At 62.4% G+C, this 21,405-nt stretch overlaps 3 protein-coding genes across 7 annotated transcripts; 1 reads left to right on the top strand and 2 right to left on the bottom strand.

Annotated features, from left to right (window-relative positions):
• The first annotated feature begins 1,035 nt into the window (after positions 1–1,035).
• Positions 1,036–12,035, top strand: LOC132322974 (clumping factor B-like). Of its 5 annotated transcripts, XM_059837743.1 has the most exons (7): positions 1,042–2,546; positions 3,722–3,855; positions 5,972–6,147; positions 7,980–8,075; positions 9,267–9,339; positions 10,798–11,815; positions 11,870–12,035. In XM_059837743.1, the coding sequence occupies exons 1-7, from the start codon at positions 2,362–2,364 to the stop codon at positions 12,033–12,035; spliced, it is 1,848 nt and encodes a 615-aa protein (XP_059693726.1). In that variant the 5' UTR covers positions 1,042–2,361. The 5 variants fall into 5 exon arrangements, with proteins under 5 accessions (XP_059693727.1, XP_059693726.1, XP_059693725.1 ...); XM_059837742.1 differs by having other exon boundaries at positions 10,798–12,035; XM_059837745.1 differs by lacking the exon at positions 1,042–2,546 and adding an exon at positions 3,100–3,154 and having other exon boundaries at positions 10,798–12,035.
• Positions 12,036–13,666: 1,631 nt separating this feature from the next.
• Positions 13,667–16,985, bottom strand: LOC132322973 (hornerin-like). The gene is made up of 3 exons (XM_059837741.1): positions 16,964–16,985; positions 15,318–16,905; positions 13,667–15,233 (listed from the first exon to the last, which is right to left on the bottom strand). The coding sequence occupies exons 1-3, from the start codon at positions 16,983–16,985 to the stop codon at positions 14,345–14,347; spliced, it is 2,499 nt and encodes an 832-aa protein (XP_059693724.1). The 3' UTR covers positions 13,667–14,344.
• A 753-nt stretch (positions 16,986–17,738) lies between these two features.
• LOC132322977 (zinc finger protein 239-like) lies at positions 17,739–19,547 on the bottom strand (the record flags this gene model as incomplete). Its single annotated transcript, XM_059837748.1, has 1 exon — positions 17,739–19,547. A coding segment is annotated over one exon (711 nt), but the record flags the coding sequence as incomplete, so codon positions are not given.
• Between the last annotated feature and the right edge of the window lie 1,858 nt (positions 19,548–21,405).

Here is a 21,405-nt window from a genome sequence, read left to right as displayed (position 1 = left end):
TTGGCATTTTCTGCCCCCAACCCCGAGGATTTTTGGGGTGCCTGACCCCAGGGCTCACAGAGGAGACAATTCAGGATTCCCTTAAATTAATTTAGGTTAAATTTGGGATTTTTTTGGGTCTCCCAGGCGCCCACGGAGGTGACAGGCAGAGAGAAAATTTGAATTTTTTTTGTGTGATTTTTTTGCATTTCTGCCCCCAAACCCCGGGGATTTTTTGGGGTGCCCCGACCCCAGGGCTCACAGAGGAGACAATTTAGGTTAAATTTGTGACTTTTTGGGTCTCCCAGGCGCCCATGGAGGTGACGGCAGAGAGAAAATTTGAATTTTTTCGTGATTTTTTTGCATTTCTGCCCCCAAACCCCGAGGATTTTTTGGGGTGCCTGACCCCAGGGCTCACAGAGGAGACAATTCAGGGTTCCCTTAAATTACTTTTTGGTTAAATTTGGGATTTTTTGGGTCTCCCAGGCGCCATGGAGGTGACGGCGGGGCGAAAATTTGAATTTTTTTGTGATTTTTTTTGCATTTCTGCCCCCAAACCCCGAGGATTTTTGGGGTGCCTGACCCCAGGGCTCACAGAGGAGACAGTTCAGGATTCCCCTAAATTAATTTAGGTTAAATTTGTGACTTTTTGGGTCTCCCAGGCGTCATGGAGGTGACGGCGGGGCGAAAATTTGAATTTTTTTGTGATTTTTTTGCATTTCTGCCCCCAAACCCCGAGGATTTTTGGGGTGCCTGACCCCAGGGCTCACAGAGGAGACAATTCAGGGTTCCCCTAAATTAATTTAGGTTAAATTTGGGATTTTTTGGGTCTCCCAGGCGCCACGGAGGTGACGGTGGGGCGAAAATTTGAATTTTTCGTGATTTTTTTGCATTTCTGCCCCCAAACCCCGAGGATTTTTGGGGTGCCCGACCCCAGGGCTCACAGAGGAGACATTTTAGGTTAAATTTATGACTTTTTGGGTCTCCAGGCGCCATGGAGGTGACGGCAGGGCGAAAATTTGAATTTTTTCGTGATTTTTTTTGCATTTCTGCCCCCAAACCCCGAGGAATTTTTGGGGTGCCTGACCCCAAGGTTCACAGAGGAGACAATTCAGGATTCCCCTAAATTAATTTAGGTTAAATTTGGGATTTTTTGGGTCTCCCAGGCGCCACGGAGGTGACGGCAGAGAGAAAATTTGAATTTTTTTGTGATTTTTTTTGGCATTTCTGCCCCCAAACCCCGAGGATTTTTGGGGTGCCTGACCCCAGGGCTCACAGAGGAGACAATTCAAGATTCCCTTAAATTAATTTAGGTTAAATTTGTGACTTTTTGGGTCTCCCAGGCGCCATGGAGGTGACGGCGGGGCGAAAATTTGAATTTTTTTGTGTTTTTTTTGCATTTCTGCCCCCAAACCCCGAGGATTTTTGGGGTGCCTGACCCCAGGGCTCACAGAGGAGACAATTCAGGATTCCTCTAAATTAATTTAGGTTAAATTTTGGATTTTTTGGGTCTCCAGGCGCCATGGAGGTGACGGCGGGGCGAAAATTTGAATTTTTTTGTGATTTTTTTGGCATTTCTGCCCCCAAACTCCGGGGATTTTTGGGGTGCCTGACCCCAGGGCTCACAGAGGAGACAATTCAGGATTCCCTTAAATTAATTTAGGTTAAATTTGGGATTTTTTGGGTCTCCCAGGCGCCATGGAGGTGACGGCGGGGCGAAAATTTGAATTTTTTCATGGTGTTTTTTTGGCATTTCTGCCCCCAAACCCCGAGGATTTTTGGGGTGCCTGACCCCAGGGCTCACAGAGGAGACAATTCAGGATTCCCTTAAATTAATTTAGGTTAAATTTGGGATTTTTTGGGTCACCCAGGCACCATGGAGGTGACGGCAGAGAGAAAATTTGAATTTTTTCGTGATTTTTTTGCATTTCTGCCCCCAAACCCCGGGGATTTTTGGGGTGCCTGACCCCAGGGCTCACAGAGGAGACAATTCAGGATTCCCTTAAATTAATTTAGGTTAAATTTGTGACTTTTTGGGTCTCCCAGGCGCCATGGAGGTGACGGCGGGGCGAAAATTTGAATTTTTTCGTGATTTTTTTTGCATTTCTGCCCCCAAACCCCGAGGATTTTTGGGGTGCCTGACCCCAGGGCTCACAGAGGAGACAATTCAGGATTCCCTTAAATTAATTTAGGTTAAATTTGGGATTTTTTGGGTCTCCCAGGCGCCATGGAGGTGACGGCGGGGCGAAAATTTGAATTTTTTAATGGGATTTTTTTGCATTTCTGCCCCCAAACCCCGAGGATTTTTGGGGTGCCTGACCCCAGGGCTCACAGAGGAGACATTTTAGGTTAAATTTGTGCCTTTTTGGGTCTCCAGGCGCCATGGAGGTGACGGTGGGCACGGCGGCGCTGGCCCTGGCGCTGCTGCTGCTGCCGCTGCTCTACGAGCGCTGCGGCTCCTTCCGCTTCTTCTGCAAGATGGGCTTCTACAACGGCTGGATCCTGCTGCTGGCCCTGCTGGCCATCCCCCTCTGCGCCCTCCGGGGCAGGGACGTGGAGAACATGAAGTGAGAGGGGGTCTTGGGGGGATTTCGGGGGGTTTTGGGTCAGTTTGGGGTGGTTTTGGGGCTGCTGGCCCTGCTGGCCATCCCCCTCTGCGCCCTCCGGGGCAGGGACGTGGAGAACATGAAGTGAGGAGGGGTTTTGGGGGGATTTCAGGGGGTTTTGGGTCAGTTTGGGGGGTTTTGGGTCAGTTTGGGGGGGATTTGGGTCAGTTTTGGGGTGGTTTTGGGGCTGCTGGCCCTGCTGGCCATCCCCCTGTGCGCCCTCCGGGGCAGGGACGTGGAGAACATGAAGTGAGGAGGGGTTTTGGGGGGATTTTGGGGGGTTTTGGGGGCATTTCGGGGGGATTTGAGGTGATCTCGGGGGGATTGGGGCTTCTACAACGGCTGGATCCTGCTGCTGGCCCTGCTGGCCATCCCCCTGTGCGCTCTGAGGGGCAGGGACGTGGAGAACATGAAGTGAGGAGGGGTCTTGGGGGGATTTCGGGGGGTTTTGGGTCAGTTTGGGGTCAATTATTGGGGATTTGGGTCAGTTTTGGGGTGGTTTTGGGGTTGCTGGCCCTGCTGGCCATCCCCCTGTGTGCTCTGAGGGGCAGGGACGTGGAGAACATGAAGTGAGGAGGGGTTTTGGGGGGATTTCGGGGGGTTTTGGGTCAGTTTGGGGGGTTTTGGGTCAGTTTTGGGTCAGTTTGGGGGGGTTTGGGGTGATCTCGGGGGTATTTGGGGTTTCTGTGGGGTATTTGGGGTCCTTGTGGGGTGTTTGGGGTCCCTGTGGGGTATTTGGGGTTTCTATGGGGTATTTGGGGTTGCTGTGGGGTATTTGGGGTTTCTATGGGGTATTTGGGGTTTCTATGGGGGATTTAGTGTCCCTGTGGGGTATTTGGGGTTTCTATGGGGTATTTGGGGTTTCTATGGGGTATTTGGGGTTTCTATGGGGTGTTTGGGGTTTCTATGGGGTGTTTGGGGTTTCTATGGGGTATTTGGGGTTTCTATGGGGTATTTGGGGTCCCTGTGGGGTGTTTGGGGTTTCTATGGGGTATTTGGGGTTTCTATGGGGTATTTGGGGTTTCTATGGGGTATTTGGGGTTCCTGTGGGGTATTTGTGGTTTCTATGGGTTATTTGGGGTTTCTATGGGGTGTTTGGGGTCGCTGTGGGGCTGAGCCCCCCGTGTGCCCCCCAGGATCATCCGGGGGCTGATGCAGCACGTCAAGAGGCTCTACGGGATCCGCATGGTGGTCCGGGGGGCGCAGCACTTCCCCCCACGGCAGCCCTACGTGGTGGTCAGCAACCACCAGAGCTCGCTGGACCTGCTGGGTACGGCCCTGCCCCACAGATCCTGATCCTATAGATCCCTGCCCCATAGATCCCTGCCCCATAGATCCTGATCCTATAGATCCCTGACCCCACAGATCCCTGCCCCATAGATCCCTGCCCCACAGATCCCTGACCCCACAGAGCGACCGTTCCCAGCCCTACGTGGTGGTCAGCAACCACCAGAGCTCGCTGGACCTGCTGGGTACGGCCCTGCCCCACACATCCCTGCCCCATAGATCCTGATCCCATAGATCCCTGCCCCATAGATCCCTGCCCCATAGATCCCTGACCCATAGAGCCCTGACCCCACAGAGTGACCGTTCCCAGCCCTACGTGGTGGTCAGCAACCACCAGAGCTCGCTGGACCTGCTGGGTACGGCCCTGCCCCACAGATCCCTGCCCCATAGATCCCTGCCCCATAGATCCCTGCCCCATAGATCCTGATCCCATAGAGCCCTGACCCCACAGAGTGACCGTTCCCAGCCCTACGTGGTGGTCAGCAACCACCAGAGCTCGCTGGACCTGCTGGGTACGGCCCTGCCCCATAGATCCCTGCCCCATAGATCCTGACCCCATAGATCCTGACCCCATAGATCCTGATCCCATAGAGCCCTGACCCCACAGAGCGACCGTTCCCAGCCCTACGTGGTGGTCAGCAACCACCAGAGCTCGCTGGACCTGCTGGGTACGGCCCTGCCCCACACAGCCCTGCCCCATAGATCCTGACCCCATAGATCCCTGATCCCATAGGTCCCTGCCCCATAGATCCCTGACCCCACAGAGCGACCGTTCCCAGCCCTACGTGGTGGTCAGCAACCACCAGAGCTCGCTGGACCTGCTGGGTACGGCCCTGCCCCACACATCCCTGCCCCATAGATCCCTGACCCATAGATCCCTGCCCCATAGATCCCTGACCCCACAGAGTGACCGTTCCCAGCCCTACGTGGTGGTCAGCAACCACCAGAGCTCGCTGCTGGGTACGGCCCTGCCCCATAGATCCTGATCCTATAGATCCTTGACCCATAGATCCCTGCCCCATAGATCCTGACCCCATAGATCCTTGCCCCATAGATCCCTGATCCCATAGATCCTGACCCCATAGAGCCCTGACCCCATAGATCCTCATAGATCCTGCCCCACAGATCCCTGCCCCATAGATCCCCATAGGTCCCTGACCCCACAGATCCCTGACCAATGGCTGCCCCATAGAACCCCAAACTCCCCCCAGCCCCACACACCCCAAATGTGCCCCATAACCCCACAGACCCCACGTGTACCCCACAGACCCCACACCTGCCCCACGTGTACCCCATAACCCCCCACACCTGCCCCACATGTACCCCATAACCCCCCACACCTGCCCCATAACCCCCAGGGATGATGGAGGTGCTCCCAGACCGCTGCGTGCCCATCGCCAAGCGCGAGCTGCTCTACATGGGGGGCTATGGGGCGGGTGTGGGGGGCTATGGGGCGGGTGTAGGGCACCCCACAGACCCCACACCTGCCCCATAACCCCCAGGGATGATGGAGGTGCTCCCAGACCGCTGCGTGCCCATCGCCAAGCGCGAGCTGCTCTACATGGGGGGCTGTGGGGGGCTGTGGGGCAGGTGTAGGGCACCCCACAGACCCCACAGACCCCAAACCTGCCCCATAACCCCCAGGGATGATGGAGGTGCTCCCAGACCGCTGTGTCCCCATCGCCAAGCGCGAGCTGCTCTACATGGGGGGCTGTGGGGCGGGTGTGGGGCGGGTGTAGGGCACCCCACAGACCCCAAACCTGCCCCTCATGTACCCCATAACCCCCCACACCTGCCCCACACCTGCCCCATAACCCCCAGGGATGATGGAGGTGCTCCCAGACCGCTGCGTCCCCATCGCCAAGCGCGAGCTGCTCTACATGGGGGGCTATGGGACGGCTGTGGGGGGCTATGGGGCAGGTGTAGGGCACCCCACAGACCCCACACCTGCCCCATAACCCCCAGGGATGATGGAGGTGCTCCCAGACCGCTGCGTCCCCATCGCCAAGCGCGAGCTGCTCTACATGGGGGGCTATGGGGCGGGTGTGGGGCAGGTGTGGGGCACCCCACAGACCCCACATGTACCCCATAACCCCCAGGGATGATGGAGGTGCTCCCAGACCGCTGCGTCCCCATCGCCAAGCGCGAGCTGCTCTACATGGGCGCCGTGGGCGTGGTCTGCTGGCTCGGGGGCATCATCTTCATCGACCGCAAGAGAACGCACGACGCCATCAGCGTCATGGCCGAGGCTGCGCACACCATGCTCAGCCAGGACGTCAGTTGGGGGGGCTATGGGGCGGTTATGGGGTGCTATGGGGCGGTTATGGGGTGCTATGGGGTGGTTATGGGGTGCTATGGGGCTGGCAGAACCAGGGCTGCCATCAGCGTCATGGCCGAGGCTGCACACACCATGCTCAGCCAGGACGTCAGTTGGGGGGGGGCTATGGGGCGGTTATGGGGTGGCTATGGGGTGCTATGGGGTGTTTATGGGGTGCTATGGGGTGGTTATGGGGTGCTATGGGGCGGTTATGGGGTGCTATGGGGTGCTATGGGGTGCTATGGGGTGTTATGGGGTGCTGTGGGGCGGTTATGGGGTGCTGTGGGGTGCTATGGGGCGGTTATGGGGTGCTATGGGGCGGTTATGGGGTGCTATGGGGTGCTATGGGGTGGTTATGGGGTGCTATGGGGTGCTATGGGGCCGTTATGGGTTGCTATGGGGTGCTATGGGGCGGTTATGGGGTGCTATGGGGCGCTATGGGGTGGTTATGGGGTGCTATGGGGTGCTATGGGGCGGTTATGGGGTGCTATGGGGCGGTTATGGGGTGCTATGGGGTGCTATGGGGTGCTATGGGGCGGTTATGGGGTGGTTATGGGGTGCTATGGGGCGGTTATGGGGTGCTATGGGGTGCTATGGGGCGGTTATGGGGTGCTATGGGGCTGGCAGAACCAGGGCTGCCATCAGCGTCATGGCCGAGGCTGCACACACCATGCTCAGCCAGGACGTCAGTTAGGGGGGGCTATGGGGCGGTTATGGGGTGCTGTGGGGTGCTATGGGGCGGTTATGGGGTGCTATGGGGCTGGCAGAACCAGGGCTGCCATCAGCGTCATGGCCGAGGCTGCGCACACCATGCTCAGCCAGGACGTCAGTTGGGGGGGCTATGGGGCGGTTATGGGGTGCTATGGGGCGGTTATGGGGTGCTATGGGGTGCTATGGGGTGGTTATGGGGTGCTATGGGGCGCTATGGGGTGCTATGGGGTGGTTATGGGGTGCTATGGGGCGGTTATGGGGTGGTTATGGGGTGCTATGGAGTGGCTATGGGGTGGTTGTGGGGAGGTTAGGGGTGGTTATGGGGTGCTATGGGGTGTTATGGGGTGGTTGTGGGGAGGTTAGGGGTGGTTATGGGGTGGTTATGGGGTGCTGTGGGGTGGTTAAGGGGTGCTATGGGGCAGTTAGGGGTGGTTATGGGGTGGTTGTGGGGAGGTTAGGGGGTGGTTATGGGGTGGTTGTGGGGCGGTTAGGGGTGGTTATGGGGTGCTATGGGGCGGTTATTGGGTGGCTATGGGGCAGTTGTGGGGCAGTTGTTGGGTGGCTCTGGGGCAGTTACAGGTGGCTATGGGACAGTGGTGGGGTGGCTGTGGGGCAGTTATGGGATGGTTATGGGGCAGTTATGGGATGGTTATGGGGCAGTTACGGGTGGCTCTGGGGCAGTGGTTGGGTCGCTATGGGGCAGCTCTGGGGCAGTTATGGGATGGTTATGGGGCAGTTATGGGATGGTTATGGGGCAGCTCTGGGGTGGCTCTGGGGCAGTTATGGGGCAGTTGTGGGGGTGGCTCTGGGGCAGCTCTGGGGCAGCTCTGGGGCAGCTGTGGGGCAGCTCTGGGGTGGCTCTCGGGCAGTTATGGGGCAGCTCTGGGGTGGCTCTGGGGCAGCTCTGGGGTGGCTCTCGGGCAGTTATGGGATGGCTATGGAGCAGTTATGGGATGGTTGTGGGACAGTGGTGGGGTGGCTCTGGGGCAGTTATGGGGCAGCTCTGGGGCAGCTGTGGGGCAGCTGTGGGGCAGCCCTGGGGCAGCCCTGGGGCAGCCCCACAGCCGAGCCGCCCCCAGGTGCGGGTGTGGGTGTTCCCCGAGGGCACGCGCAACCACAGCGGCTCCATGCTGCCCTTCAAGCGCGGCGCCTTCCACCTGGCCGTGCAGGCCCAGGTACGGGGGGCTGGGGGGCGCTGGGGGGCGGGGGGGGGGCTGGGGGGCGGGGGGGGGGGGGGGGGGCTGGGGGGCTGGGGGGCTGGGGGCGCTGGGGGGCGGGGGGGAGCTGGGGGGCGGGGTGGGGCTGGGGGGCGGGGTGGGGTGGGGTGGGGGCTGGGGGGCGGGGTGGGGGCTGTGGAGTGGGGTGGGGGCTGTGGGGCGGGTGTGCGGGGCTATGGGGCGGGTGTGGGGTGGGGATGGGGTGGGTGTGGGGTGGGGTGGGGGCTGTGGGGTGGTTTGGGGTTTTATGGGGGGGCTGTGGGGCGGGTGTGCGGGGCTATGGGGCGGGTGTGGGGTGGGTGTGGGGTGGGGTGGGGGCTGTGGGGTGGGTGTGGGGTGGCTGTGGGGCGGTTGTGGGGTGGGTGTGGGGTGCTGTGGGGTGGGGTGGGGGCTGTGGGGCGGGTGTGGGGTGGGTGTGGGGCGCTGTGGGGTGGGGTGGGGGCTGTGGGGCGGGGTGGGGGCTGTGGGGCACTATGGGTGGGGATGGGGGGCTCTGGGGTGGTTTGGGGTTTTATGGGGGGCACTGTGGGGTGGGGTGGGGGCTGTGGGGCGGGTGTGGGGTGGGGATGGGGGCTGTGGGGCAGATGTGGGGCGCTGTGGGGTGGTTTGGGGTTTTATAGGGGGGCTGTGGGGGCTGTGGGGTGGGTGTGGGGTGACTGTGGGGCGCTATGGGTGGGGATGGGGGGCTCTGGGGTGGTTTGGGGTTTTATGGGGGGCGCTGTGGGGTGGGGATGGGGGCTGTGGGGTGGGTGTGGGGCAGGTGTGGGGCGCTATGGGGTGGTTTGGGGTTTTATAGGGGGGCTGTGGGGTGGCTGTAGGGCGGGTGTGGGGCGCTATGGGGTGGTTTGGGGTTTTAAAGGGTGGGTGTGGGGGCTGTGGGGTGGCTATGGGGCAGTTATGGGGCACTTGTAGGGCACTTAGGAGCTGGTTTTGGGGCAGTTGTAGGGTGGCTATGGGGCAGTTATGGGGTGGCTCTGAGGCAATTATGGGGTGGCTGTGGGGCAGTTATGGGGTGGCTGTGGGGCAGTTATGGGGTGGCTGTGGGGCGGTTATAGAGTGGCTCTGGGGCAGTTATGGGGTGGCTGTGGGGCGGTTGTGGGGCAGCTGTGGGGCAGGAGGAGCCCCCCCCGAGCCCGTGGTGCCCCCCAGGTCCCCGTCGTCCCCATCGTCATCTCGTCCTACCAGCACTTCTACAGCAAACGGGAGCGCAGGTTCACCGCCGGTGAGGGCCGGGGCTGCCTGTGGGGCTGGGGGCTTCATATGGGGCTGGGGGCTGCCTGTGGGGCTGGGGGCTGCCTGTGGGGCTGGGGGACACTGGGGGCTGGGGGACACTGGGAACTGGGGGCTTCCTGTGGGGCTGGGGGCTGCCTGTGGGGCTGGGGGGCACCGGGGGTTGGGGGCTGCCTGTGGGGCTGGGGGACACTGGGGGCTGGGGGCTGCCTGTGGGGCTGGGGGACACTGTGGGCTGGGGGCTGCCTGTGGGGCTGGGGGCTTTGTGTGGGGCTGGGGGACACTGGGGGCTGGGGGCTTCCTGTGGGGCTGGGGGCTTCATATGGGGCTGGGGGACACTGGGGGCTGGGGGCTGCATGTGGGGCTGGGGGCTGCCTGTGGGGCTGGGGGCTTCCTGTGGGGCTGGGGGCTGCCTGTGGGGCTGGGGGACACCAAGGGCTGGGGGCTTCCTGTGGGGCTGGGGGCTGCCTGTGGGGCTGGGGGCTGCATGTGGGGCTGGGGGCTGCATGTGGGGCTGGGGGACACTGGGGGCTGGGGGCTTCATATGGGGCTGGGGGCTTCCTGTGGGGCTGGGGGCTGCCTGTGGGGCTGGGGGCTGCCTGTGGGGCTGGGGGCTTCATATGGGGCTGGGGGGCACTGGGGGGCTGGGGGCTGCCTGTGGGGCTGGGGGCTTCCTGTGGGGCTGGGGGACACTGGGGGCTGGGGGACACTGGGGGCTGGGGGCTGCCTGTGGGGCTGGGGGCTGCATGTGGGGCTGGGGGCTGCCTGTGGGGCTGGGGGCTTCATATGGGGCTGGGGGACACTGGGGGCTGGGGGCTTCATATGGGGCTGGGGGACACTGGGGGCTGGGGGCTGCCTGTGGGGCTGGGGGACACTGTGGGCTGGGGGACACTGGGGGCTGGGGGCTGCCTGTGGGGCTGGGGGCTGCCTGTGGGGCTGGGGGACACCAGGGGCTGGGGGCTGCCTGTGGGGCTGGGGGACACTGGGGACTGGGGGCTGCCTGTGGGGCTGGGGGCTGCCTGTGGGGCCGGGGGCTGCCTGTGGGGCTGGGGGCTGCCTGTGGGGCTGGGGGACACTGGGGGCTGGGGGCTTCCTGTGGGGCTGGGGGCTGCCTGTGGGGCTGGGGGACACTGGGGGCTGGGGGCTGCCTGTGGGTCTGGGGTCTCGCTGTGGGTCTGGGGTCTCGCCGTGGCTCTGGGGGATCCGTGGGGCAGCCATGGGGGGGATCCGTGGGTCTGGGGTCTCGCTGTGGGTCTGGGGGATCCGTGGGGCAGCCATGGGGGGGATCCGTGGGTCTGGGGGATCTGTGGGTCTGGGGTCTCGCTGTGGGTCTGGGGTCCGGCGGTGGGGCAGCCATGGCGGGGGATCCGTGGGTCTGGGGGATCCGTGGGTCTGGGGTCTCGCTGTGGGTCTGGGGGATCCGTGGGGCAGCCCCCTCCCCTGCCCCCAGGGCAGTGCGTGATCCAGGTGCTGCCGCCGCTGCCCACGCGGGGGCTGGGCCCGGCCGACGTCCCCGCGCTGACCGAGCGCGTCCGCGCCGCCATGCTGGACGCCTTCGAGGCCCTGTCGGCCGAGCTGCGGCCTCGGGCCACGCCCGGTGACCCACGGCGTGACCCACGGAGTGACCCACGGAGTGACCCACGGAGTGACCCACGGGGTGACCCACGGGGTGACCCACGGAGTGACCCACGGGGTGACCCACGGGGTGACCAATGGAGTGACCCAAGGAGTGACCCATGGAGTGACCCACGGAGTGACCCACGGAGTGACCCACGGGGTGACCCAAGGGGTGACCCACGGAGTGACCCACAGAGTGACCCACGGAGTGACCCACGGGGTGACCCACGGAGTGACTCAAGGGGTGACCAAAGGAGTGACCCCCGGAGTGACTCAAGGGGTGACCCACGGAGTGACCCCCGGGGTGACCCACGGGGTAACCCACCGAGTGACCCACGGAGTGACCCACGGAGTGACCCACGGCGTGACCCACGGAGTGACCCACGGGGTGACCCAAGGGGTGACCCACGGGGTGACCCACGGAGTGACCCACGGAGTGACCCATGGGGTGACCCACGGAGTGACCCACGGGGTGACCCACGGAGTGACCCACGGAGTGACCCATGGAGTGACCCATGGAGTGACCCAAAGGGTGACCACCGCAGTGACCCAAGGAGTGACCCACGCAGCCCCACGGCCACCCCAAGTAACCACTGCAGTGACCCAAGGAGTGACCTCCAGAGTGATCGCCACAGCCCCACGGCCCTGAGTGACCCCTGGAGTGACCAACACAACCACACGGCCCTGAGTGACCCACAGAGTGGCCACCACAGCCCCATGGCCACCCAGAGTGACCCCCAGAGTGACCACCTCAGCCCCACGGCCACCCAGAGTGACCCCCAGAGTGACCGCCACAGCCCCACGGCCACCCAGAGCGACCCCTGGAGTGACCGCCACAGCCCCACGGCCACCTGGAGCGACCCCCAGAGTGACCCACAGAGTGACCACCACAACCACACGACCACCCAGAGTGACCGCCACAGCCCCACGGCCACCCAGAGTGACCCACAGCGTCCGGCGGTGACCCAGAGTGACCCCCAGCGCCCCCCAGACCCCTGGAGTGCCCCCCGGTGTCCGGCAGTGACCCAGAGTGACCCCCAGAGTGACCCCCAGCGCCCCACGCCGCAGTGACCCCCGGCCCTGCAGCCCCAGGGTGGACCTGGCAGTGGGGCAGGGACTGACCCCCAAGTGGGGACAGACTGACCCCTGAGTGGGGACAAACTGACCCCTGAGTGGGGCCTGGACTGACCCCCAAGCGGGGCCCAAAGTGACCCCTGAGGGGGGACAGACTGACCCCTAAGTGGGGCCCAAAGTGACCCTCAAGTGGGGCCTGGACTGACCCTGAAGTGTGGCCTGGACTGACCCCTGAGGGGGGCAGGGACTGACCCCTAAGTGGGGCCTGGACTGACCCCCAAGCGGGGCCCAAAGTGACCCCTGAGGGGGGACAAACTGACCCCTAAGTGGGGACAAACTGACCCCTCAGTGGGGACAAACTGACCCCTAAGTGGGGACAAACTGACCCCTAAGTGGGGACAAACTGACCCCTAAGTGGGGACAAACTGACGCCTGGGTGGGGCCTGGCCTGACCCCCAGCTGAGGCCACAGCTGACCCCCAAGTGGGGCCCGGAGTGACCCCCAGGTGTGGCCTGCACTGACCCCCAGGTGTGGCCTGGACTGACCCCCAGGTGTGGCCTGGACTGACCCCGAGTGGGGCCCGGAGTGACCCCACAGCCGAGACTGCCCCACGGCCAGGGCGTGGCTGGGCGTGGCCAGCGCTGATTGGCTGCTGCGGCCAAGCCCCGCCCCCTCGATGCTGTGTATTTATTTGGGGGGGGGGGGGGTGGGGCGTGGATTTTGCCAAATTTCCCTCCCGGCCCCGCTCGGGGCCCCCCCAGCTTTTAATAAACCCCCCCAAAATCCCCCCCAAAATCGTGGGGTGCTGTGACATCACTGTGACGTCATCGAGGCAGGGATGATGTCATCATTGGGGGAGGGGCTCTGGGAATTGTGGGGAGGGGTTTGGTGGGGGGGGGGCTCCGATTTGGGGCACTGGGGGTGTTGGGGGTTGGGATCAGAACTGGGATGGGATCGGGACCGGGATTGGGATGGGACTGGGCTGGGATCGGAACTGGGATTGGGATCGGGACTGGGATCTGGGACTGGGACCGGAACTGGGATGGGATCGGAACTGGGATGGGATCGGAACTGGGATTGGGATTGGACTGGGATTGGGATGGGACTGGGCTGGGATCGGAACTGGGATTGGGATGGGACTGGGATTGGAACTGGGACCGGGACCGGGACTGGGACTGGGATCGAGACTGGGACCAGGACTGGGACTGGGATTGGAACTGGGACCGGGACCGGGACCGGGACTGGGATCGGGACTGGGATCGAGACTGGGACCAGGACTGGGACTGGGATTTGGGACTGGGATGGGATCGGGACTGGGACTGGGATCGGGACTGACTTAAAGATGGTGGCACTGGAACCGAGATTGGGACTGGGACCAGAACTGGGCTGGGACTGAGACCAAGACTGGGCCTGGGATTTGGACTGGGACCAGGATTGGGATCAGAACTGGGATTTGGGCTGGGATCAAGATTGGGACTGGGACCAGGATTGGGACTGAGACCAAGACTGGGCCTGGGATTTGGACTGGGACCAAGATTGGGACTGGGACCAGGATTGGGACTGGGACCAAGACTGGGCCTGGGATTTGGGCTGAGACCAAGACACCAAAACACCCTGAAAAAAACCCCCATTATTCCAAATCTCTTTAATGCTCCCCTCAGCAAGCCTGGCTGGGGAACCCCCAGCCCCGCGGCAGCGCCCCAGCGCTCCCAGTGCTCCCAGTATGGGTCAGGGCTGGGACTGGGACTGGGACTTGGGCTGGGATGGGGATTTGGGCTGGGATCAAGATTGGAACTGGGATCAAGATTGGGACTGGGACCAGAACTGGGCTGGGACTGAGACCAAGATTGAGACCGGGATTGGGACTGGGACCAATATTGGGACTGGGACCAGGATTGGGATCAGAACTGGGATTTGGGCTGGGATCAAGATTGGAACTGGGACCAACATTGGGACTGGGACCAGGATTGGGACTGGGATTTGGACTGGGACCAGGATTGGGATCAGAACTGGGATTTGGGCTGGGATCAAGATGGTGGCACTGGAACCAAGATTGGGACTGGGACCAGAACTGGGACTGGGACCAGGATTGGGATCAGGACTGGGACTGGGATTGGGACTGACTTCAAGATGATGGCCCTGGGATCAAGATTGGGACTGGGACCAGAACTGGGCTGGGACTGGGATCAAGACTGGGACTGGGATTGGGACTGGGACCAGGACTGGGCCTGGGATTTGGGCTGAGACCAAGACACCAAAACACCCTGAACAAACCCCCATTATTCCAAATCTCTTTAATGCTCCCCTCAGCAAGCCTGGCTGGGGAACCCCCAGCCCCGCGGCAGCGCCCCAGTGCTCCCAGTGCTCCCAGTATGGGTGCGCTGGTGGCGCTTGTGGTGCGAGCTGCGGCTGAAGCTCTTGCCGCAGAGCCCGCAGGCGTACGGCCGCTCCCCGGTGTGCGTGCGCCGGTGCTGCGTCAGCGTGGACTTGTCGGTGAAGCTCTTGCCGCAGTCGGCGCAGCCGTAGGGGCGCTCGCCGGTGTGGATGCGGCGGTGCCGGATCAGGTTGGAGCTGACGTTGAAGCGCTTGCCGCAGTGCCCGCAGGCGTACGGCTTCTCGCCCGTGTGGATGCGCAGGTGCTTCACCAGGTCCGAGCTCTGGCTGAAGCTCTGCCAGCACTCCCCGCACGTGTTGGGGATGCCCAGAGGGCTCGGCCGGCCCGGCCCGGCGCCAGCGCGGTCAGCGGGGCCAGAGCGGTCAGCGGGGCCAGAGCGGTCAGCGGGGCCAGAGCGGCGCCGACGGGGACGGGACTTGGGCGGCTTGGGGCGGGCAGGGCCCGGCGCGGCCGGAGAGTGACCACGGGTGTCGGTCAACGTGCCCGGAGAGTGACCACGGCCAGTGTTGGTCAGGGTGGCCGGAGAGTGGCCACGGGTGTCGGTCAGTGTAGCTGGAGAGTGACCACGGCCACAGCAGGTGTTGGTCAGGGTGGCTGGAGAGTGACCACGGCCAGTGTTGGTCAGTGTAGCTGGAGAGTGACCACGGCCATGGCAGGTGTTGGTCAGGGTGGCTGGAGAGTGGCCACGGCCAGTGTCGGTCACCGTGGTCGGAGAGTGACCACGGGTGTCGGTCAGGGTCCCCAGAGAGTGACCACGGGTGTTGGTCAGTGTAGCTGGAGAGTGACCACGGCCACAGCAGGTGTTGGTCAGGGTGGCTGGAGAGTGACCACGGCCACAGCAGGTGTCAGTCAGGGTGCCCGCAGAGTGACCACGGCCATGGCAGGTGTCGGTCAGCGCGGCCGGAGAGTGACCGCAGGTGTCGGTCAGCGCGGCGTGGGCGCGGCGGTGCCGCCGCAGGTGGGAGCTCAGAGCGGTTTGGCCGCAGTCCGGGCAGGTGAGGGGACAGTGGTCAGTGGAGGGGTCACTGCTGAGGGGGTGGGAGTCCGAGTGGTCATCGGGGCGGTCATCGGGGCCGTCATCGGGGTGGTCATCGGGGCCTCCCTGCTGCTGACCGCCTCTGGGGGTGGCTCTTTGGTCATCGCCATCGATGTCCGGCTGGCCGGAGCCACCTCGGTGACCACGGCCACGAGCCCGCTGACCACTGCCACGGACGACCCTCTGGCCATTCCCATCAATGTCCGGCTGGCCGGAGCCGTGGTCACTCCTCCGTCCGTGGCCGCCCCGCTGACCTCTGCCCTGGTCACTCCCGTGCCCTGAGCCGTCCTGCTGACCGTGACCGGTGTCCGTCTGTCCGGAGCGGCCGGGCTGAGCGCTGCTGTGGTCAGGGCTGAGGTCACTCCAGTGGTCAGCGTGGTGTCCGGAGCCGCGGTCAGTGCTGAGGTCACTTGGGTGGTCACTCCGATGGTCACTCCGGTGGTCACTCCTGTGCCTGGCCAGGACGGTGCCATGGTCAGTGCTGAGGTCAGTGCTGTGGTCACTCCGGTGGTCACCCCGTAGGTCACTCCGGTGGTCACTCAGGTGGTCACTCCTGTGCCGGGCCAGGACGGTGCCATGGTCAGTGCTGTGGTCACTCCGACGGTCACTCCGGTGGTCACTCGGGTGGTCACTCCCGCGGTCACTCCGGTGGTCACCCCGTGGGTCACTCCTTGGGTCACTCGGGTGGTCACTCCTGTGGTCACCCCGTGGGTCACTCCTGTGGTCACCCCGGTGGTCACTCCGGTGGTCACTCGGGTGGTCACCCCGTGGGTCACTCCGGTGGTCACTCCGGTTGTCACCCCGTGGGTCACTCCTGTGGTCACTCCGATGGTCACCCCGTGGGTCACTCCGGTGGTCAGTGCTGTGGTCACTCCGATGGTCACTCCTGTGGTCACTCCGATGGTCACCCCGTGGGTCACTCCGGTGGTCAGTGCTGTGGTCACTCCGATGGTCACTCCTGCGGTCACTCGGGTGGTCACTCCGGTGGTCACTCAGGTGGTCACTCAAGTGGTCACTGCTGTGGTCACTCGGGTGGTCACTCCGATGGTCACTCGGGTGGTCACTCCGGTGGTCACCCCGGTGGTCACTCCCGCGGTCACTCCGGTTGTCACTCGGGTGGTCACTCCTTGGGTCACTCCGATGGTCACTCGGGTGGTCACCCCGTGGGTCACTCCTGTGGTCACTCTGGTGGTCACTGCGGTTGTCACCCCGTGGGTCACTCCAGTTGTCACTCAGGTGGTCACTCTGGTGGTCACTCCTGTGGTCACCCCGTGGGTCACCCCGATGGTCACTCCGGTGGTCACTCCGGTGCCGGGCCAGCGCGGCGCTGCGGGCGAAGCTCTGCCCGCACTCCACGCAGATGTTGGGGTGCTCGGCGCCCCCCGCCCCCCTCCTCACCGCCACCGTCTCCTTCCTCTTCCTCCCCCCCCTGCCCCTCCCCCCCCCCGCCTGCCCCTCCCCCCCCCGCGGGGGTCACCCAGCCCCCTCCCCCACCCCGGCAGCGTTTCGGCGACATCGCCGCCCCCTCCCCCAGCCCGGAGCGGACCCGGGGGGGGTCCCGCGACCCCCGCTCGGTGCCGGGGGGGGTCCCGCGACCCCCGGGGCCGCCCCCGCTGCCGGCGCCGCCGCGGCCGCGCGGACAATGGAGGCGGCGGCGGCGCTGACCCAGGAAGTTCAACCCCCGGGGGCTGCGGGGAGGAAGGGGAAAAAAGGGGGAGGGGGAGGGGAGACCCCCCCCCCCCAATTCCCCTCCCTCTCCCCCAGCTCGCCGGCCCCTCCCCCACCACCCCCGAATCCTGCCCGGTTCCGTTTGGGGGGGGATGGGGTGGGAGTGGGGGAGGGGAGCGCGGGGTTTGGGCGCTGTTCCCATCCCCCCCCACCCCCACTCGCGACCCCTCCCCCCCAAAATCGCGAATTGTTTTGGGGGGGGGGGGTGGGGGAGGGGCAGGGATGGCACGGGCGGCGGGCACGGAGGGGGAGGGGCGGGGGGAGCCCCCCCAGGGACATTTCGCCCCCTCTGTCCCCCCCGCGGTGACACCGGAGGGGTCCCGACCCTCTCGGGGGGGGGGAGGGGGTTTGGGGGTCACCCGAAGGTCCGGGGTGGATTTTGGGGGCTCAGGAATGGATTCCCAGGGGTCAGGAGTGGATTTGGGGGGTCCGGGATGGATTCCCAAAAGTCTGGAATGGATTTGGGGCGTCAGGAATGGGTTTGGGGGGTCCAGGATGGATTTGGGGCGTCAGGAATGGATTCCCAAAGGTCCGGAACGGATTTCCAAAGGTCCGGAATGGATTCCTGTGGTTAGGAATGGATTTTGGGGCTCAGGAATGGATTCTGGGGTCCGGAATGGATTCCCAGGGTCAGGAACGGATTCCCAAAGGTCCGGAATGGATTCCCAAAGGTCTGGAATGGATTCTGGGGTCCGGAATGGATTCCCGGGGTCCGGAATGGATTCTGGGGTCCGGAATGGATTCCCAAAGGTCTGGAATGGATTCCCGGGGTCCGGAATGGATTCCCGGGGTCCGGAATGGATTCCCAAAGGTCTGGAATGGATTCCCGGGGTTCCCCCAAAGACCCCTGGGCACGGGAGGGTCCCCGTGAGTCCTCTCCCCTCCTGCCCCAGCGGCTCTGGGGGGGTCTCGGTTCTGGTTCTGGGGGTTCCGGTTCCGGAGGGCTCCAGTTCTGGAATGGTCCCGGTTCTGGAGGGCTCTGGAAGGTTCCTGGTCCCAGTTCCGGCTCTGGAAGTGTCCTGGTTCCAGAGGGCTCCCAGTCCCAGTCCCGGTTCCGGTCCCAGTCCCAGTCCTGGTTCTGGTTCTTCCCAGTCCCAGTCCTGGTCCTGGTTCCAGAGTTTTTCTGGTCCCAGTCCCAGATCCAGTCCCGGTTCCGGTTCCAGTCAGCATCCTGGTTCAGTTCCAGGTTCCAGTCCTGGTTTTGGCTCTTTCCCAGTCCTGGTTCTGGTCCCAGTTCCACTCCTGGCTCCAGTTCCAGAATTTCCCTGTCCTGGTCCTGGTCCGGTTCCAGTTCCAGTGCTGGTTCCAGTTCCAGAATTTTCCTGATCCCGGTTCCAGTTCCAGTAGTGGTTCCAGTTCCAGTCCCGGTTCCGGTTCCAGTTCTAGTCCTGGTTTTGGCTCTTTCCCAGTCTCGGTTCTGGTCCCGGTTCCGGTTCCAGTTCCAGTCCCGGTTCCAGTTCCGGAATTTTCCTGATCCCGGTTCCGGTTCCGGTTCTGGAATTTTCCTGATCCCGGTTCCGGTTCCAGTCCTGGTTCCGGTTCCGGAATTTTCCTGATCCCGGTTCCGGTTCCAGTCCTGGTTCCGGTTCCAGAATTTTCCTGATCCCGGTTCCGGTTCCGGTTCCGGTTCCGGTTCCTCCTAGCCCAGGTGCAGCCGCTGGTGCCGGATGAGGGCGGAGCTTCCCCCGAAGCCCTTCCCACAATCCCCGCAGGTGTAGGGCGTGGCACAGGTGAGGGGCGTGGCGCACACGTCAGGCGTGGCACAGGTGAGGGGCGTGTCCGCAGCGTGCCCGTGCAGGTGCGCCAGCAGGGCGTGGCCCTCCGCAAACCCCGCCCCGCAGGTGTGCCCGGGCGCACAGGTGAGCCCAGGTGTGCCCTTCTTCCTCCTCCTCTTCCTCCCCTCCTCCTCCTCCTCGTCCTGCAGCCCGTGGGCGCGGCGGTGCTTGAGGAAGGCGGAGCTATAGCTGAAGCCCCGCCCACACTCGCTGCAGGTGTAGGGCCGCTCGCCCAGGTGCGCCCTCAGGTGAGCGCTGAGGTTGGCGCTCCGGCCGAAGCTCCGCCCACACTGGCCACACCCGAAGCGCCGCTGGCTCACCTGGTGCAGCCGCAGGTGACGCGCCAGCTGGGGGGCGTGGCCGAAGCCCCGCCCGCAGTGGCCGCAGGTGTGCGGGCGCTGGCCCAGGTGCGTGGCCAGGTGAGCGTTGCGGTTGGAGCTGCGCGTGAAACCTTTCCCGCACGCCAGGCAGGTGAAGGGCTTGGGGGAGGGCGGGGCGGCTGGCTCCGCCCACAGCCGCGCCGGCCACGCCCACGGCGGGAGCCACGCCCCGCGGGGGGGTGGGGAGGGGAGGGCGGGGGGAGGGGGGGAGGGGGGGAGGGGGAGGGGAGGAGGAGGAGGGAGTCCAGCGTGGGGGGAGGGGCGGGCTGGGGGGCGTCCTCGGGGTCCTCCTGGTCGCTGGGGGGGGCGGAGTCGTCTGGGGGGAGAAAATGGGGGGAATTAGGGGGGATTTGGGAAATTTGGGGGGAATTAGGGGGGATTTGGGAAAATTTGGGGGGAATTACGGGGGAATTGGGAAAATTGGGGAAAATTAGGGGGGAATAGTGGGGGAATTGGGAAAATTGGGGGGAATTATGGGGGGATGATGGCGGAAATTATGGGGGAATTGTGGGGGAATTGGGAAAAACTGGGGGGAATTATGGGGGGATGATGGGGAAATAATTGGGGAAATTTATGGGGGAATTAAGAAAATTTGGGGAAATATAATGGGGGAATAATGGGGGAAATAATGGGAGAATTGGGAAAATTTGGGGAAAATAATGGGGAATTGTGGGGGAATTATGGGGGAATTGGGGAAAAATATTGGGGGGAATTGTGGGGAAATTGGGAAAATTTGGGGGGAATTATGGGGTGATAATGGGGAAATAATTGGGGAAATTTATGGGGGAAATTATGGGGGAATTGGGAAAATTGGGGGGAATTATGGGGGATGATGGGGGAAATTATGGGGGAAATTTATGGGGGAATTGGGAAAATTTGGGGAAATATAATGGGGGAAATTATGGGGGAAATTATGGGGGAATTGGGAAAATTTGGGGGAATTATGGGGGAATTGTGGGGGAATTGTGGGGAATTGGGGAAAAATAATGGGGGGAATAATGGGGGAATTGGGAAAATTTGGGGGGAATTATGGGGTGATAATGGGGAAATAATTGGGGAAATTTATGGGGGAAATGATGGGGGAATTGGGAAAATTGGGGGGAATTAGGGGGGGATGATGGGGGAAATTATCGGGGAAATTTATGGGGGAATTGGGAAAATTTGGGGAAAAATAATGGAGAAATTGTGGGGGGAATTAAGAAAATTTGGGGGGGAATTAATGGGGAAATAATGGGGGAAATTATGGGGGAATTGGGAAAATTTGGGGAAAAATAATGGGGGAATTGTGGGGGAAATTATGGGGGAATTGGGGAAAAATATTGGGGGAAATAGTGGGGGAATTGGGAGAATTTGGGGGGAATTATGGGGGGATACTGTGGGAAATAATTGGGGAAATTTATGGGGGAATTGGGAAAATTTGGGGAAAAATAATGGGGGAATTGTGGGGGAATTATGGGGGAATTGGGGAAAAATAATGGGAGAAATTATGGGAGAATTGGGAAAATTTGGGGAAAAGTAATGGGGAAATAATGGGGGAATTAAGAAAATTTGGGGAAATATAATGGGGGAATAATGGGGGAAATAATGGGGGAATTGGGAAAATTTGGGGGGAATTATGGGAGGATAATGGGGGAATAATGGGGGAATTATGGGGGAAATAATGGGGGAATTGGGAAAATTTGGGGAAAAACAATGGGGGAATTGTGGGGGAAATTATGGGGGAATTGGGAAAATTGGGGGATTTGGGGAACTGGGAGGAATAATGGGGGAAATTGGGAAGAATTTGGGGAAATAATGGGGAAAAATGGGGTGAAATTGGGAGAAATGGGGGAAATGGGTGTGGGGGATAAGGAGAAGGGACCCCCAGGTGAGGGGAGGGGTCCCAGCTCACCTGCAGGGGCCACCCTGAGGATCTCCCACTCCTTGGAGTCGTTGGGGTCGGGGACCCCCAGCTCCTCCTCGGGCTCCAGCCGGGACACGATGTTGGGCTTGGGGATGGGGAAATCTGGGGGGAAAAAGGGAAAAAAGGGAAAAAAAGGGAAAAAAAGGGAAA

Source organism: Haemorhous mexicanus, unplaced genomic scaffold, assembly GCF_027477595.1.
Source record: "Haemorhous mexicanus isolate bHaeMex1 unplaced genomic scaffold, bHaeMex1.pri scaffold_228_ctg1, whole genome shotgun sequence".
In the NCBI taxonomy this organism is placed as follows: Eukaryota; Metazoa; Chordata; class Aves; order Passeriformes; family Fringillidae; genus Haemorhous; species Haemorhous mexicanus.
This window is presented reverse-complemented; position numbering and strand designations above follow the sequence as displayed.